Source organism: Aedes albopictus, chromosome 3 (assembly GCF_035046485.1).
Source record: "Aedes albopictus strain Foshan chromosome 3, AalbF5, whole genome shotgun sequence".
Taxonomy (NCBI): Eukaryota; Metazoa; Arthropoda; class Insecta; order Diptera; family Culicidae; genus Aedes; species Aedes albopictus.
Window position 1 is genome coordinate 250219357 of NC_085138.1, and position 16415 is coordinate 250235771.

At 39.6% G+C, this 16415-nt stretch overlaps 2 protein-coding genes across 2 annotated transcripts; one reads left to right on the top strand and one right to left on the bottom strand.

Moving 5' to 3' along the window:
• Positions 1-9061: 9061 nt before the first annotated feature.
• On the bottom strand, positions 9062-12153 carry LOC134291827 (uncharacterized). The gene is given in 1 exon segment (XM_062860080.1): positions 9062-12153. A coding segment is annotated over 1 exon segment (2697 nt). The 5' UTR covers positions 12082-12153; the 3' UTR covers positions 9062-9384.
• A 55-nt stretch (positions 12154-12208) lies between these two features.
• On the top strand, positions 12209-13861 carry LOC134291828 (uncharacterized). The gene has a single exon (XM_062860081.1). The coding sequence runs from the start codon at positions 12218-12220 to the stop codon at positions 13535-13537; it is 1320 nt and encodes a 439-aa protein (XP_062716065.1). The 5' UTR covers positions 12209-12217; the 3' UTR covers positions 13538-13861.
• The last annotated feature ends 2554 nt before the right edge of the window (positions 13862-16415 follow it).

Consider the following 16415-nt stretch of genomic DNA (forward strand, 5'->3'; position numbering starts at 1 on the left):
GGTTTGTGCTCGGATCGATTTTCGTTTTGTACTTCTGTACGTACACAAGTTTTGTACTTGAGTACTCTTCGGTACGGAGTACGGTAGCAAACACGGGTACTCCGATGTATGGCGTTTGATGTTCAACACAAGTGCGAGAAAACGTACAGAAGTTGAACATGTGTCAAGTTTGTGGGAAGACTGCTGAGAACGTTATATTTATTCATGTTAGTATACCCGAATAAAAAATACAGTAGAAAAACCGAACGTTATATTGTAACAGTACTATTTAGAACCCTATTTTTACAATAGACACCACTGTAAAAATAAAAATACAAAAACAATAAGATGTAATGTAGGACACAATACCGTGAATTGTAAATAAGATTTTTACAATATATTATACAGGTTGTTAAGTATCGTAACAATATAAAAAAATATTTTTCTCCATATATATTTTTTTGCAAAACCATACATTTTATTGTTAATGAATTGTTCAAAATACTGATACGTGGGTTAAGATATACCGTACATTGTATGGTACATGAATGGTTTCAAACAATAAAATGTACCGTAAATAAATTGTTTTTAATTGCAATTTCACTACTGGTTGTACATTTAATCAAATGGTTTTGGAATGGTTCTCTTTTGTTATGTTGATTTTTTTTACATTACATAAACCATATATTGTTATATTATCTTGCCATTTTCCTCCTGTTAATGGCATCTTAGGCTTATTAGATTTATTAGAATGCGCTTTGGGAATTCTCCAGAGCGTTTTGGATAACCCTTCATATATAGGATCGCCTACGTCTAAGTCTGAGTAGTCTCTGATTGCATTAACAGTTGAAGCTTAGGCTCCCATGCCCCACCAGCCAGATAACCGGGTTTTGCAAACTTAGCATTATTTGTGGCAACACTTCGAGCGGCATGATGGAACTATGCCGAGCGCGCTAAGTGTTATTAGACCACTAATGTAGTTGCATGAAGTGGGTGACGAGGTACATAAGTATCATTACAGCGTGCTTAACCGTTATTGCAACATTGAGGCACCAGTTTGACTAAAGTTTGAAATACATAACAACTCATGAGATAACTGTCAAGCAGGGGCGTTTATTTTCGTTTCAATGAGACACTTTCGTGCAACATTTGAATGAGTTACTTTATCTGTTTGACACACTTTTCCAGTCTTTCTTTTCGATTCGGAAAACGTTCTCATTCATCGTAGCACTCGGTAGTCTCTCTTCGGGGTGGCGTTGCTTGTGCTTCACTCGGCAGAGCAGTAGTGTCTCACTCTTGCGCGTTAGTCTCTCAATGGTTACAGGCGCCGGTTAATTGGATGTAAGCGGTCAAACGTGTGTTCCTTTCTCATAAAACATAATGATCATTCTATTGGCGTGCGCCACTATTTGAAAAATTGTTTTAAATAGTGTTTTTAGCACATTGAAAATTTTCAATGACCCACAATTGAAACGAAAATCCAAAGTGTTTCACTTCAATTTTCAAACACACTTGTTTCAGTAGCAATAATGAACGAGCGTGTTGCAGTGTGAGTTATGAAGCATCGCAGCAGTCCCGTCACATGGGAAACGATTTGCTACAACTTTCGTGTGTCATGTTTTTCTTTCGAAATTGCACGTCCCTGCTGTCAATTTCGATTCAAATATAAGTTAGGTTAAAAAGCGAACCCGCAGACGAACCTATATTAAAAGTCATTTCAGTGTTCAGTCCAGTCCATATGTTAAAGATGGCTCTACGTCAAAGATAAAGTTTGTCAACCGCATTTGATTCGATTGTGGTCGAAGGCAAGTTCACATGAGAGAAGAGGAGAAAACTCCCCTAAATGCAAATACAGAAAGAATAGTGTTGAAGCAGCCTCCTGTCACGCGGCTATGTTTTTGAGGTCAGCATCAAAATCCAGTATCGGTTATTGACTGTGACTGCATCATGTCAATAACAATTCTAAATTTTATGGAAACTTTATTCCCGTGACGAAGACGAGCTGATACTATTACGACTTCATTTTTAAATAAATAATTGCGAAATTAAAAATCATGTTTCGCTTAAACTAACGATTTTAAAAGGTAAAAAAAATGGTTGTGAAAAAAAGTTTCACCGCTTTTGATTTTTGCTCCTGGAATTATGTTGTTGCGCTATCATGGGGAACCAAGCCGCCGAGCCGTCGCTATTGTGTTCAACGAGGCGGCTGGAAGTGGGAACCAGAGATGTTGGCTCGTTATTTTCCTGTGGGGCAGTATTGCGGTGACAGGAGGCTGTGTTGAACTCATCTACTGATTTACGGTAATCTGACCTGCATCTTTCCGGGTTGGCCTACATTGCATTCGTATTTCTCTCATCGCACTCTACACACCTAGCCCGCCCTCGAGCCCGCCATATCTCTTGGACCCCTGCTTGGACCTGCAGTTCTTAGGACATCTGGTTTACCACTGATTTAAACATGTCATTGGCTTTGACCCTTTGGAGCCGGAGGGGTCATATATGACCCCGGCGATGAAACCGAGCATAACAAACGTGTTCGACACCAGCGAGGATGCGTCGACAGCGGCGAAAAAAATCGATTCCAAAAGGTTAAATTGATGTTTCAACTTATTCACTTTTTTCTCTTTCCTTTCCTTTCCATCAAAAAAGTCACAAACATCAACAAAACAAAGCACGGAAAAAATCTCAAACTGAATAAATCTGGTGTTTGATTTGAATAGGTCGAATCTGCATAGGTATCACAGCAAACATACGACCTATTCAAATCGAACACCAGAAATAATTAAAAATTCACGGAAAAATAAATAATGTTTCGGAAAAGTGAATGGTTCAAACGTAAGAAAAACAGTATAATATATTGTTACATAAAAATCCAATGTAAATGTACAGTATAGCGAACCATTTCATTACAATACACTTTATTGTAGCTGGTACACTGTATGGTGCAGGAATGGTTTTCACCATAAACCCTATGGTTAGTTTCTATCCGGGTATTTAAGCAAATATCAGTTGTTTCTTATTTTGATTAATTTTATCAGCTGATTACACCGTTTATGGGACGAGAAAAAAAATGACAGGGTTTTTTTTTCTTCTAAACCATAGGGGGATAATCTGCTCAACAGATACACTAACAGGAAGGTTAGGGTAGTGTGGGGCTGAGGCCGTCAAAGGAAGGGTATCACTTTGGTTTGGGACCCTAGAAGTGTCATAGTGAAAGAATTTTTGAAAAATATTTGACCGGGCCTTCACAGTTTATGACCGAAGTTTGTATGGAGAACTTGGGGTAGAGACGAACCAGCCAAGGGCTGAAAGTCTCTATAATACAGCTAAATCAATCAACTTGGGGTGTTCAATTGATGTGTGCATTAGAACGCACTGTGCATATATTTAGGCGTTATTGTCTAACGAAACAAACCCAAATAGCGAAAACGCCCAAATATATGCTCGGCACGTTCTAATGCGCATATCAATTGAACACCCCAAGTTCTCCATACAAACTTCGGTCATAAACTGTTAAGGCCCGGTCCAATATTTTTCAAAAATTATTTCACTATAATACTTCTAGGGTCCCCTGTTCATTTTTTCTCATCCCATAACGCCAAATTTTGTGAAATTTTGTCGACCAGTGTTATCAGTTTTCAGAACGTCTAGCCCAGTGCTTCCCAAACTGTGCCTGGTGCGCCGTGAACATTTGACAGGTGCGCCGCGGATTCTTGTGTGAAAAAAAAAACATGATTTAATGAAACTTGGGACTGTTGCTCAGCAGCATTTTCCCAAGAATTATCCCAACCTTCGAATAATTTATAGAATTTACCAAATTTTTAAGTTTTCAGAGCTCCTTCTGTTGTATTCTAACATTGCCTTTTTTGTTTTTTTTAGTTTTCAAAACTTCAGTTTGGTTTTTGAGTCTACCAACAGATTGTAATTAAAAGAAAATATTTCCAAAATATTTTCAAAGGTCTTTTCAGAGAAGGGGAGGGGGTGAGTTGACACTAGTTTTCCCAAACCGTAATATCACAAAAAAGCCGAAAAAAGAAGGAAAACCCGTAAAACTTTTGCGGGTTTAACTGGTTTATTTTTATCTTTTTTCAGGCTTTTTTTATTTTTCGTCTTGGCAGATCTTTATGTTGTGTCCCACTTTTCGGGACAACGTTTTCTACTAATGTGGCTATCACAGAACATTCAGGTTTTCTGTTTCGTGCAAGTAGGTCACATCTCAAAATTGTCGGTTTTGGATCTTGATAGAAACTGGAGGAAAACTATGTAACTTTTGAGACCCGTTTCGATTTTTTAGAGATTCATACATTTTTCATCACTTCTCAAAGTTTATTTAACTTTTTCAATGGTCGTTAGAAAATAATCCAAAACTCATGTAAAAGGCAGCCTTCCAAGCCTTCCTCAAGACTTAATTAACAAACCCATGATAATGAATGATCTAAAATCAGCCTTAACATCATACTTTTATAAATTTTCCACACTACATGCTTAACTCAACATCTTAGAAAGTTTTGTTCTTCCCGCAGGAATTTAATATTTCCAAAAAAGTCTGTTAAACCATTTCAATTTATCGAAGTATTGCAACAGTTTTACTCAGCAGCTTGCTTTAGATGAAGAAGTTTTTGTTATATTTGTTTAATTTGAATAATAAATAAATATGATATATGAAATCTAACAAATATTTATGAAATCCTTTTTCTCGAAAAACCTAAAACTAGTTGAAAAGATAATTTTTATTCGATTTTTAAGAAATGCCATGTTTGAAAGTTCTTTATAATTAGCATTAGCATTAGCATTAGCATTAGCATTAAGCGAGTCACACAAATTCGTAGGTAAAAAATCTATACATTTTTCAAAATTTAAAAACCCAATTGTACTACAGGTAATCTTCGATATAACGTACCCTCGATATAGCGAATTCGATATAACGTACATTTTGCTTCGATATAACGTACAATATTGAAAATTTTTATTTTTTCCAGCAATAACCCTTAGAGAAACTACGAAATCACTCAAATCAATGTTTTATTGCAGCATTAGCCTTGTTACCCAGAATTAGCGCAATTTGGGGAAAAATTTAGTGTACGTTATATCGAAGCAAAATGTACGTTATATCGAAGCACAAAAAACGAAATGACTTTTTCGTGAAAACTCTAGTTTTTCATTATTGGTTTTGTGAATTTCACCGAAATCATTATTTGGGATTAATTTCACGTCGAATGCATCAATACTATCACAAAAAATATTTAATTTTTCTCTGCTTTGATATAACGTACAAAGAGAAAACTTTTTTGTACGTTATATCGAAGAGTACCTGTATGTCGAACTGGTGCGAGAACAGCCGAATTCGCAAATATTGTTATATTCATGTATGACTTCAAAATAAGTAGCCCCAATAAATATTTCTTTCGTGACGTAATTTATGGATGTTCCCCTTAAGTTATGTAATGCAAAAAAAATCCATTTCAAAATCATCCCTTCCATTCCAATTTTTAATACGTAATTTTTAGTTGGCCTTGTTTTCTACTTATTTACAATCTATCTATTGATCTATTTATGTATTGTTTCATTCTGTTAATTTCTTCTTGCCGGGATGGTTCGTATTCAATATAACTTTAAGGATAGGGGTCTCCAGCTAGTCTAGTGGCTAAGGCTTTGGATCGCCAATCCGGAGATAATGGGTTCGGTTCCCGTTCCGGTCGGGATATTTTTCTCGACTCCCTGGTCATAATGTATCATTGCACTTGCCTCACAATATACAAATTCATGCATTGGCAGGCAAAGAAAGCCCTTCAATTAATAACTGTGGAAGTGCTCAAAGAACGCTAAGTTTAAGCGAGGCATGCCAAGTCCCAGTGGGAACATAGAGCAATGAAGAAGAAGAAGAAGAAGAAGAAGATAATTTTAAGGTTATAGTCATGATCGAATTGAGGAAATCTTATGGACAACTGTAGGGGGCGAAAATTAGAGCGGAGGTGGGGCGAAAATTGAATTTTGGGTGGCGAAAAATAAATCACAAATCAATATTGAAAATTGTTATTTTAATGTATTAAATCTTCATTTAATGGTACTTTTGAGCTGGGTTATCACTGATTGAAGGATAATTAACAAGAATCACCAAAGAAACATAGATATTATCGGAAATATATGTTGAAACTCAATAATTTTGATAGTTCAATGCTTTAGGGGGGCGAAATCTAGTGCTTTTACCCTGCAGTCCTAGACCGCTGTTATGAGGGTTGCCTCCTTCCCGTCCGAACCAAAGCACAAAGATTTGGGACTAATCTCTGACTCTTAGACCAGACTGACGCAATCCTCCAATGGTCGAGCACTGTCCTGGCCACGTCCTTGCAACTGCTGAGGAATGGGAAAGGATGGTTAGTTTTGGACACCTATGAAAAATGTAGACAACTTTGCGATCTCTCAGGCCTAGGTGTCACGGAAATTCGGGTGTTGTTAGTGGAAGGGTAAACTCCAAAGGATACGCTTGGTTAACGTTCAGGCACACCATTGTTAGACTGCTTCGAATCAGTTGTCTGCCCAATTCATCCTAGTTTCCTCGTCATCTTGTTGGTATTTGGTTGAATTACTAGATTCTTCGGTTGATAATCTGAAATATAAAATAATATCAACATCGTACGTCAAATAAGCTGCATATTAGTGATACGCTCACCACAGTTACATATTTTTAAAATATTATTTATATCGTACGATACATTTACCTGAAACCTGCTGAAATAAAATGTTAATTAGCAGTACATTGAAACACAAATACTACACAGGGAAAAGAGCATAAGACTTTGATCTTGGAATATTCAAAAATACGGTAAATATCAAGATCAAAATTTGATTTGGTAGATCTTACACCGCAACGCACCATTCTAAGGTGATCTACCCACGTTACGGGGTATGTTTGAAAGTTCTTTATAATTTTGCATTAAAACTTTTTAAGTAAAGATTGTTTTAAAATAATGAAAATTCTCTGTAAAAAAATGTTGGTGCGCTGCAACACTTTTGAAAAGTTCAAAGGGCGCCGCGATAGCAAAAAGTTTGGGACCCTCTGCTAGCCCTAAAATTGTTTTCTAAATATTTTTTTAAGATTGTAGTACTTATTCTTAGTATAGCCAGTAGTATGGGACACGCTTGTATGGAAAAAATAAATCCTCGCTCCAGTCGACTTTTTAGATCCCATTTAGGTCCCATATGAACTGTGCAAAATTCAGCGCAATCGGTGAAACTATAATTTAGCGCAAGTGGTTCAAAGTTTGCATAGAATTTACTATGGGAAAAGTTACATTTTCAAACATAAAATCCCAGAGGTTGCCCTTTATCTCCTTAATTCAAATCGATCAACGCTTCTTGTAGAAAAATCATTTATGAAACTTTCCTTCGAAGACCGCAAAACGATTGGATGCTTGTCGAAAAAGTTATTAATTTATTTCCGATTAGTGATCCATCGAACGGCTTTTTGCTTTGTTTTATAAGCAGCACTGCTGCTGCCGTTATTTCAGGGGGTGGCGGGAGGCATCACCACCCCCAGAAACAGCAGCAGCCAAGGCAGCACCTACAGTGCTGCTAATAAAACAAAACAAAAAGCTGTTCGTTGGAACACTAATCGGTAATAAATCAATAACTTTTTCCACGAGCATCCAATCGTTTTGCGGTCTTCGAAAGAAAGTTTTATAAATGGTTTTCCTACAAGATGCGTTAATCGATTTGAATTAAGGAGACAAGGGGCGACCTCTGGGATTTTTTATCTAAAAGTTTAACTTTTCCCATAGTAAATCCTATGAAAACTTAGAACCGCTTGCGCTAAATTATAGTTTTACCGATTGCGCTGAAATTTTGTACAATTCATATGGGATCTAAATGGAATCAAAAAAGTCAACTGGAGCGAGAATTTGATGTTTGTCCCATACTAATAGCCAGCTTCAATGAACCAAATGAATATTTTGGCTGGCGACTAAACTGTACCTTTTCTTTTCATCATAAGCTTTTCTTCTAGGTGTTCTCATATTGTTTACTGGCAGTTAAGCTGCTTACTGTATATGAGATTTGCCCTTCTTCAATTTATAGGCTGTTCTTTCTAGTTAGATCGTTACAGGGTTAAGGGGCGACCATTCTATTAATTCCATCTGGTGTTTTTCCTCCTTTGAAAAATTGGGCTACTCTTTCATAAATTGTTACAGAGATGTTTGGTAGCCATGTGGTTTATTGATCCCTGCAGATTTCTGTTCATAAACTACGCAGTGGGAGGGCGGTATATCCATAGTCTACGCTCCATACATATTTCCAAATTTTTGTATTGCCAAATTTTACGAGGGGAGGGGAGAGGTCTGAGATGACCGAAGTTTGGTCCAAGTGGTTTATGAATGGTCCCATAGGAGATTTGCCCTTTTTTTATTTATAGGCTGTTCTTTCTAGTTATATCCTTGAAGACCTTATTGACGGCCAACCGATTAAACCAAATTTTTCTTCTTTTTAATAATGTGTTGTTTTTTTTTCATATTACACTGTTACAGAGTTTGCATAGCAGACGCAAGATTGACCCTTTTCTGAATCCATGCCTCAAACAGACCCGGATACTTGGACATAATGGACCCCCAATCGGACTGGAAAAAGGAACAACCAACAGACACACATCAACTCAACGTCCTCGTGCTTATCATTCTACTATGATAGTGCCGTCACCCTTAGCATGGTTACATGCTGAGTACTCACGCCTTTACAACTGCGATAAAACAAACCTGCTCTGGTTATATTGCATTGATCTACCAACTACCGTGCGCCTCCTTCTCTTTTCTTTTATTGGGCGCCGTCCACAAATTACGTAACGCTCTAGGGGGAGGGAGTGTATAGCCGAGCGTTACGGCCTATACAAAAAAATTCGGGTTTTCATACAAAAAACGTTACGGAACGGGGAGGGGATGAATATAAATATTAAATATACAGATGTTGGCTTTCTCGGTCTAGGGTCAATCTAAACGGCTAGTTTTGGATTACCCTTTTTTTTTTTTTTTTTTTTTTTTTTTTTTTTTTTTTTTTTTTTTTTTTTTTTTTTTTTTTTTGGATTACCCGACGTTTCGGCCGGCTTTATTTGGCCTTTATCAAGGGAAAAACTAAAAACATTGCACATTTAGTATACTTTAACATTGAACATCGATTACTAGTACCTACTCAGTCAACCGTTTTTTGTCTTATGGTTTAATGCCGCCATAGGGGGTGTGGGCTTCTTGTTTTCTGCCTGAGTGGACAAAACATATTACATGAAGGATTTGGGACATTAATTGGTTAGACTTACAATTATCATACGTATAGTTTTTACAAATTTTTGGACTGCACAGGTGAACACTACACTACTTGACGGTACTCAACGGCTATTTTAAACATGGAGGGTTAGATTTAGAGCTATTGTTCGACATCTGTTAGGTCTACTGTATCTACTGTGGTATATGGTCTATCGTTGCTCATTTGTCTTCTACGTGATTGGGTTGTCTTGACTGTGTGTAGAATACCAGCATACGTGATATTTAGCCCATCTACGTCTGTTCGGAAGTTTACCGTGTTGGAAGTGTTGTGTATGTGACACATTTCCAACATCGGTAAGGCAGAGGAACGGTACGATCTGTCAACTATTTTTGTACCGTCTAGATTGAATGTGTGTTGACAATCGAGCATGTGTTGTATTAGTGCTGTTTTGGGTTGTGTATCGTGTTCTGTGGTATTGGAGTGTTTGTTTACATTGGATCTGTGTCCACTGATTCTCTTTTTGAGATGATTGGTCGTCATACCTATGTATACTTTATCACAATTGGTACATGGTATACTGTAAATGACGTTATGCTGTTCTAGAGGTGTAACTGCATCTTTTACAGGCTTGAGAAGTGTTTATGTGCTTTTTATGTTGTACGTGGCTATTTTTACAGATGGATATTCTCTTTTTAGGATCTCTGATATGGTACGGCTCAGTATTGGGATGTTTGGCATGGATTTGTAGACGACTTCGTTTGGTATCTGACTGTTTGGTGCTTGTAGAGTGTGCTGCGATATTGGGAGGATTGTTGTTGTTCCTGGATCTGCTTGTGAGGGTTGTTGTGGTGGGTGGCTATGCTGTATGTTGTGATTGGAGGGAGTTGCCGTGGTGAGCGCTGCTTGGTTGTTCCTGATGTGGCTTGTTAGTCTGTTGATTAATGCCGAAGGGTAGTTGTTCTGTCGTAGGATTTGGAAAATTTTGTGTTTGACTTGTTCCATTGACGACTTGGTGGTTAGCTGTGTAGCTCGGTTTATGAGGTTTTTAGCTACGTTGAGCTTCATGTTCGTTGGATGGAAGGAATGGTAATTCAACAGACGTCCCGAAGAGATGGGCTTGGAATACCACTGCGTACTCACGCTTCCATCGTTGTGGTGCATCACTAGGGTATCCAGGAAGGGTAGCGCTCCATCCTTCTCGTCCTCTACGGTGAACTGGAGATGTTGATCGTAGTTGTTGAACGCAGCAAGGGTACTTTGGACTTCGGTTTTGGGTAGTACGAGGAACAGGTCGTCTACGTATTTTTTCAGAACCCTGATGGAGAAACTCAACTGTTGTGTAACTGTGTCCAATAAGTCTTCCATTACGTAGTCCGCCAGGATCGGTGATAGTGGGCTGCCCATAGCAGTTCCGAAAGTCTGCTGGTAGTATTTGTCCCTGAATCGGAAATAGCTACTGTTCAAGCACATCTCAACCATTTCCAAAAACAGGTCTAAGTTGATCTTGGTTCCTCGTTTGATGTCTGCCCATCGGAATATGATGCTGCGGATGATTCTCTCCTTCGGAATATTGGTGAACAGCGAAACAACGTCGAACGAAACTAGAACGTGGTCAGGAGGAATCGTGACGGAGTTGACGTATTCCACGAATGCGAAACTGTCTTTTACATTGTATTGGCTGGTGAAAGTGGATTGTAGGATGTTGGCTATGAACTTGGACATATGATATGTAGGAGCTGTGATGTTTGGAACGACAGGTCGTAGTGGAAGGTTGGGTTTATGGGCTTTGGGTTGCCCGTAGATGCGGGGACAAGTTGCTGTTTGGGTCTGTAGTTGGTGCAGAGTGTGCTTGTCGATGAGTTGGAGGTTGGATAACCTCCTAGCCATGTTGTTGACCTTCTTTTGGATCGTTGATGTTGGGTCACTTCGTAGTGTTTGGTACGTCGAGGCATTGAGTAGTTCCAGCATTTTTGTGTCGTAGTCTGCTAGGCGCATGATCACCATTTTCTTCCCCTTGTCGGACTCCAGGACACAAAGCTCCGGATGTTCTGTCACAAATCTTTTCGTGATCCGCGTTGCATTCTCACAGAACCGTAGTAGGGGGGTGTTCACGTTTGGAGTGTGTGTGCGTGAGAGGTAGTTTTGAATGCGGGTACCTATGAGACATCTGTTCCGATCTTGTGTGTTCTTATCGGGGCAGGTGCGGAGAATGGATTCAACGTCCGCAATGAGGTGATAAACGGTATTCGGTTGGATGTTCTGTATCGGAAGAGCGAATTTCGGTCCCATGCTGAGAAGTGTCTCCATCTCTCTTGGAATGTCGACACCACTAGCGTTGAGAATGGCTTTCTCGTTCAGTGTGGGGACTGCTTCGCATAGGGAATCGTTGATGTTGAGTAGCCGGTCGAGCTTTCGATTAGTGCTGCGTTCGACCTGCGTTTTCCTGTTGGTGAAAGCTCTTTGCTGTGTCGCTATGAACTCCGTCGACACAGACGCATCCGTAGTTGTTTCGATGTTGAGCTTTGCGAGTAGCATGTTCTGTTTCAAGGTTTTAATCTTGTGAAAGGTATGTTGGATTTCGATGTTCAGCAACGCCTTTTTGAAACGGCCCACAATCCTGTCTAATTTGGGGATGTATGGACTGCCGTCTTCGAGTAACGGATACACACATTTCATTGTGTTAATGATGTGTGCCGGAGAGACTCCCTTCCTGCGGCATTCGAGGAGGAAGTCCTTTCTCACCGTCATGTTGCAGAGTTTAACGTTGTCTCTGGCGTAGTCTTTAAAGTATCGTGCAGTGTTAGTCCCGTAATTGCTTGCAATTTGATTGAAGAAGCTGTCTTGTCTATCAGCCATCTTAGGAATTTTAGGTGATTTTCGACCGGAATACTACAAGTATACAGATGTTGGCTTTCTCAGTCTAGGGTCAATCTAAACGGCTAGTTTTGGATTACCCCGAGGAACCAAGATCAACTTAGACCTGTTTTTGGAAATGGTTGAGATGTGCTTGAACAGTAGCTATTTCCGATTCAGGGACAAATACTACCAGCAGACTTTCGGAACTGCTATGGGCAGCCCACTATCACCGATCCTGGCGGACTACGTAATGGAAGACTTATTGGACACAGTTACACAACAGTTGAGTTTCTCCATCAGGGTTCTGAAAAAATACGTAGACGACCTGTTCCTCGTACTACCCAAAACCGAAGTCCAAAGTACCCTTGCTGCGTTCAACAACTACGATCAACATCTCCAGTTCACCGTAGAGGACGAGAAGGATGGAGCGCTACCCTTCCTGGATACCCTAGTGATGCACCACAACGATGGAAGCGTGAGTACGCAGTGGTATTCCAAGCCCATCTCTTCGGGACGTCTGTTGAATTACCATTCCTTCCATCCAACGAACATGAAGCTCAACGTAGCTAAAAACCTCATAAACCGAGCTACACAGCTAACCACCAAGTCGTCAATGGAACAAGTCAAACACAAAATTTTCCAAATCCTACGACAGAACAACTACCCTTCGGCATTAATCAACAGACTAACAAGCCACATCAGGAACAACCAAGCAGCGCTCACCACGGCAACTCCCTCCAATCACAACATACAGCATAGCCACCCACCACAACAACCCTCACAAGCAGATCCAGGAACAACAACAATCCTCCCAATATCGCAGCACACTCTACAAGCACCAAACAGTCAGATACCAAACGAAGTCGTCTACAAATCCATGCCAAACATCCCAATACTGAGCCGTACCATATCAGAGATCCTAAAAAGAGAATATCCATCTGTAAAAATAGCCACGTACAACATAAAAAGCACAAAAACACTTCTCAAGCCTGTAAAAGATGCAGTTACACCTCTAGAACAGCATAACGTCATTTACAGTATACCATGTACCAATTGTGATAAAGTATACATAGGTATGACGACCAATCATCTCAAAAAGAGAATCAGTGGACACAGATCCAATGTAAACAAACACTCCAATACCACAGAACACGATACACAACCCAAAACAGCACTAATACAACACATGCTCGATTGTCAACACACATTCAATCTAGACGGTACAAAAATAGTTGACAGATCGTACCGTTCCTCTGCCTTACCGATGTTGGAAATGTGTCACATACACAACACTTCCAACACGGTAAACTTCCGAACAGACGTAGATGGGCTAAATATCACGTATGCTGGTATTCTACACACAGTCAAGACAACCCAATCACGTAGAAGACAAATGAGCAACGATAGACCATATACCACAGTAGATACAGTAGACCTAACAGATGTCGAACAATAGCTCTAAATCTAACCCTCCATGTTTAAAATAGCCGTTGAGTACCGTCAAGTAGTGTAGTGTTCACCTGTGCAGTCCAAAAATTTGTAAAAACTATACGTATGATAATTGTAAGTCTAACCAATTAATGTCCCAAATCCTTCATGTAATATGTTTTGTCCACTCAGGCAGAAAACAAGAAGCCCACACCCCCTATGGCGGCATTAAACCATAAGACAAAAAACGGTTGACTGAGTAGGTACTAGTAATCGATGTTCAATGTTAAAGTATACTAAATGTGCAATGTTTTTAGTTTTTCCCTTGATAAAGGCCAAATAAAGCCGGCCGAAACGTCGGGTAATCCAAAAAAAAAAAAAAAAAAAAAAAAAAAAAAAAAAAAAAAAAATGGGTAATCCAAAACTAGCCGTTTAGATTGACCCTAGACCGAGAAAGCCAACATCTGTATACTTGTAGTATTCCGGTCGAAAATCACCTAAAATAAATATTAAATGGATGCTGCCTTGCTGGCTGTGTAAAGTTCGATGGAGCCCCGTGGTATTTAATTACTAACCGATGCGAAAAATACCACAATTCAAAAAGCAAAACACGTTTTTGAATCGTTTTTTTGATAAATAGCATGTTTTGTTTCATGTTAAACAATCAGAATCAGAAAATTACACTCTAGAGTGAAAGACATCCACAAAACACAAAATCCAAATATTCCTGTGAATTTTCATAAAGATTATTGTAAAGAATATTTACCCAGTTTAATTCTTATGACCTGTTATCTACATCGTGTTTTGGATCCATTATAAAAACGTTTTGCAATAGTAATTTTACTTCAAAATGTCTAGGTTTAAAGGTTGAGATTAGGTATTAAATTGCTTTTTGTTGAGCTTTCCTGGTTAAAAACCAGCGATGTGTACACGTCTTTCTCGCTATCCATCGCCAGAGGGCAACTGTATGCCGTTCGACTTGTACGCAATCAATTGCATGGTAGTTTCTTGCGTTGTGTTAAAACTTTCGCAAAAGGAACCGTTACGTGGTTCATATGACGCTCTTGCTGAATCACTTTTAACGAAAGTCATAGAGCTTTAGATCGAAAGTTCTATTTCAACGCTGAGAAATGGTTTAGTGAAAATTATCATTCGAGTTAAATAAAACTAATGTCGATATCCGTGATTATGCAGAAAACGCTTAGTATATACGCATTTCAGGCCAAACATGTCTAAAGGTCCTATCTGCAGTAGAGAGGCTCTCTTTGAAGATAACTCCACAATCTCGAGGACTGCCAAAAGAATCTGACTGTACATATGAATTGAATTTCAAAATAAGTATAATTTAATAAATTAGCGTAAAATGTTTACGTTTTTAATGTCTGCTTCGAACAATACATTTAAATTACGATGATTGTTAATTATAGTGTTGATATAATGCTAAAGGACGAACATGTGTAACAGCGATGAGCCGTCCCTTACATTACTGTTAATTTAACCAAGAGCTTTCGGTAGCTAACATATCAAGCGCCACTAATTAGTGTTAAATTTGTAATGGACCGCAAACGAAATCTCCGGTGCCCATAATTTTCCGTCAGCCATCATCAGCGGCGCGGTGAAAATCAAGAGGGATCGGCTAGCACTTCATTACTACGGCAAGGTGGTAAATTTCGTCGCAACATTGTTTATGAACATTCAACCGCCACCGCGCCAAGTCCGAGCCCTCCAACAGAGTGAAGGTGCGAAGCTCAGAAAAGCACGAACGTGGAAAACGACAGACAATTTAGCCGGACGGAACCGTGCTGGCATGATATTGGCATACACACGCGAACATTTAATTTCAATTAATTCGATCATGATCCTCCTTCCCTTCGGTGTCGCGACGACGGCGACGGAGACGGTAGCGGCGCCATTGCCATCATCTGGACCTGCATTCAAAAGGTACCTACCGCACAAACCTCTAAGGAATCCATTTTTATTATTGTGCCCACCGACGACGCGATGGTGGTGCCGGGACGTTGCAATGACCTCAATATGGCACGTATTGTGGTTTCACCTTTTCGCCCATGCATGATTGGATGGAGTCTCGCTGTTGTTGAATGATCCACGCCAAGGAAGGACCCAGCGAATAAATCAGACCACGTGACCCCTCGATCACGATTTAAGACCCTTCAGTTATTTATCACTAATTACTCAACGGATCTTCCATTTCTTTGCGGCATGGGCTTTAACGCTACATGATTGCTATTTGGGCAATTTAATGGAATCTCACGTATTAAACCCACTATTAATGTAAGACTCGAAAGATTAACAGCTTGAGTAATGGCGCACAATATTACTAAAAATGGCATGTTGATGTCTTATCAATGGAGAGTCAAAGTCAAAGATTTAAGATTTTGTTTTATAAAAATCAGATAGACTTCAGGATTCGCTTTTTAAGAAGGACACCAAGGAGGAACTTCCTATGACCTATGACATCACATGAGGACTTGTCGACAAGAGGCCTCCGTCTCCCCCGGACCTTTCCGGGCATTCCTTTCCATGCCACGTAGTTGTACCGAACCTAGCTGGTTACCGTGCTACTGTTAACCATCCCGATAGAGGGGTCGACTTCGAATGCAGGGCATCGATATGACCTACAACCTACATCGCTCCGGAACCACCTAGAAGGTATTGGGGGTGATAGCTTCGGAGAGGGATTAATGCACATCCCTCTCTCGAGACTAGCTGCATCGGCACTGCGGCAACAGTGCGATGTGCAGGTAACTGCCGCAGCCGTTAGGCTATGGAAGGGGTCAGCAGGGACACAGATAGCTTTGGTTCAGCTACCGGTGGCAGACGTTAAATAGTCCGTTAAAGTAGGGAGAATAAAGGTGGGCTGGTGCGAATGTCACCTTTAGGTGTCT

Excerpts from the sequence above, each read along its gene's own strand:
- LOC134291828 (XM_062860081.1), top strand. The coding sequence starts at position 12,218 with ATGGTTGAGATGTGCTTGAACAGTAGCTATTTCCGATTCAGGGACAAA.